Genomic DNA, 1,596 nt, shown 5'->3' on the forward strand with positions numbered 1-1,596 from the left:
TCTGGTGGTCTTCTTGCATGTTGTAGCAGAAGTTGGTTATAATAGAACTTAGGCAGGGAACTTCTGTTGTTAATGGGAGCGACAAAGCCTCAGCCGCTTTGCTGTCAGCCATCTCGTTTCCTTTTATTCCGACATGTCCTGGGAGCCACAATATTTTTATTGTAGGGCCTTGATATTTAAGTACATGCTGAATTAAATTGCTGTTTCTGGTAGATGCAAGATGTTTAACAACGCTTAAGCTATCGGAACATGTTAAAGCTTTGCGATTTGTTGATGCTGCGTGTTTGATAGCCCGCTGTATTGCCCACAATTCTGCATTGAAGATACCTGTATGCGGCGGTAACAACGCTTGAATCAAGGTTTTGAACGAGTTCGTAGCCGTTTGTTCAATTACAGCGTAACTATTTCATTTCATTTCATTTAATAATCAATAAGCAATGTGTTTACCGACTATATTACAAATTTATAAAACAGGATAACGTAAAAAACTATGTCAAATTCAATGGCACATTTTGTCAAATTAATGGAAACGCTTGCCATTCGGTGCCATTGCCATCTTTTGTTAATCTATGATAAAAGTTTTAATCACAGAATGGCAACTCAGTGAAAACACCAAAGTTTGTGCTTCGAAATCAATCAGTCAATCAAAATATTGTCAAATGGCATCACAAATCAAATTGACAACCTGTTGAAATTTTACCGCATTTTTTAAGAATAAACATACAAAGCAGCAGTGAGATACTAATTGTGCTATTTTTGCAATACATTGGTAAGAGTTTGTTCTTTTAATAAAAACTTTATCTGCTGTTTGAATTGCAATACTGTAATTACCAGTAATGGAAGAAAGCTACGAAATCATCGCATCTGCATCCCAAGATAGCAGACCAGCAAAGAAGGGAATCCGGAAACTCGAAGCAAAATGGACAAGCGCGGAGACGGAGAAAAGCGCTCTGGAAGGAGATAGCTGGCGAAATGAAGATGGCACCGTCCGAAATAAAAAACAAGTAGAACAGTTTGCGTTGCTCCTTCGGGGTATGTATCCACGGTCCGAGACATTTTGGCTGAATTTTTTTATTCATTCTGAACGTTTGGAATAAACTTTTTTGTTTACTTATTCTTTAGAACGTTCCTGATGATATGTTAACGTATATTTCAAACGCATTCTGTTTATTCCGGCTGTGAAATGGGATTATCCGGAATGTATAAAGAAACGCAGCCTTTATATTTCATAGTTTAAATGCATACTTGCTATCTATGTTTATTACAGACAACTTTAAACAAAATGAATTCAACAAAGAGTGGACAAGGAGCTTCTACCAAGCAACTACCACAAATCTTCCATTTGTTAAAGTTTCTAGAACCGACTTTGCGATTGGAGGCACCAACAATTTCAAATTTGCATAGTATGTATGCATAATTTACAGTACACATATTTTGTTCTATTGTATTATTAATTTCGTTTCCTTGTAGGACTTGGGTACTTTGGATACCATTGAAGAAAATGAGAACACTCAGACACCAACTATTGTCGCGAGACGACGCCGTAATGACGATTCGTCGTATATTAAAGTAGTAGAACGCGCTTTGGGGACCATG

At 37.2% G+C, this 1,596-nt stretch overlaps 1 protein-coding gene across 1 annotated transcript; it reads left to right on the forward strand.

The window, feature by feature from the left end:
- Positions 1 to 736: 736 nt before the first annotated feature.
- Positions 737 to 1,574, forward strand: LOC118757217. The gene is made up of 3 exons (XM_036491947.1): positions 737 to 769; positions 835 to 1,032; positions 1,268 to 1,574. Exons 2-3 carry the CDS (start codon positions 837 to 839, stop codon positions 1,402 to 1,404), a joined length of 333 nt encoding a protein of 110 aa, XP_036347840.1. The 5' UTR covers positions 737 to 769; positions 835 to 836; the 3' UTR covers positions 1,405 to 1,574.
- The last annotated feature ends 22 nt before the right edge of the window (positions 1,575 to 1,596 follow it).

Source organism: Rhagoletis pomonella, unplaced genomic scaffold (assembly GCF_013731165.1).
Source record: "Rhagoletis pomonella isolate Grant_MI unplaced genomic scaffold, Rhpom_1.0 Rhpom_scaffold_15416, whole genome shotgun sequence".
Lineage (NCBI taxonomy): Eukaryota > Metazoa > Arthropoda > Insecta > Diptera > Tephritidae > Rhagoletis > Rhagoletis pomonella.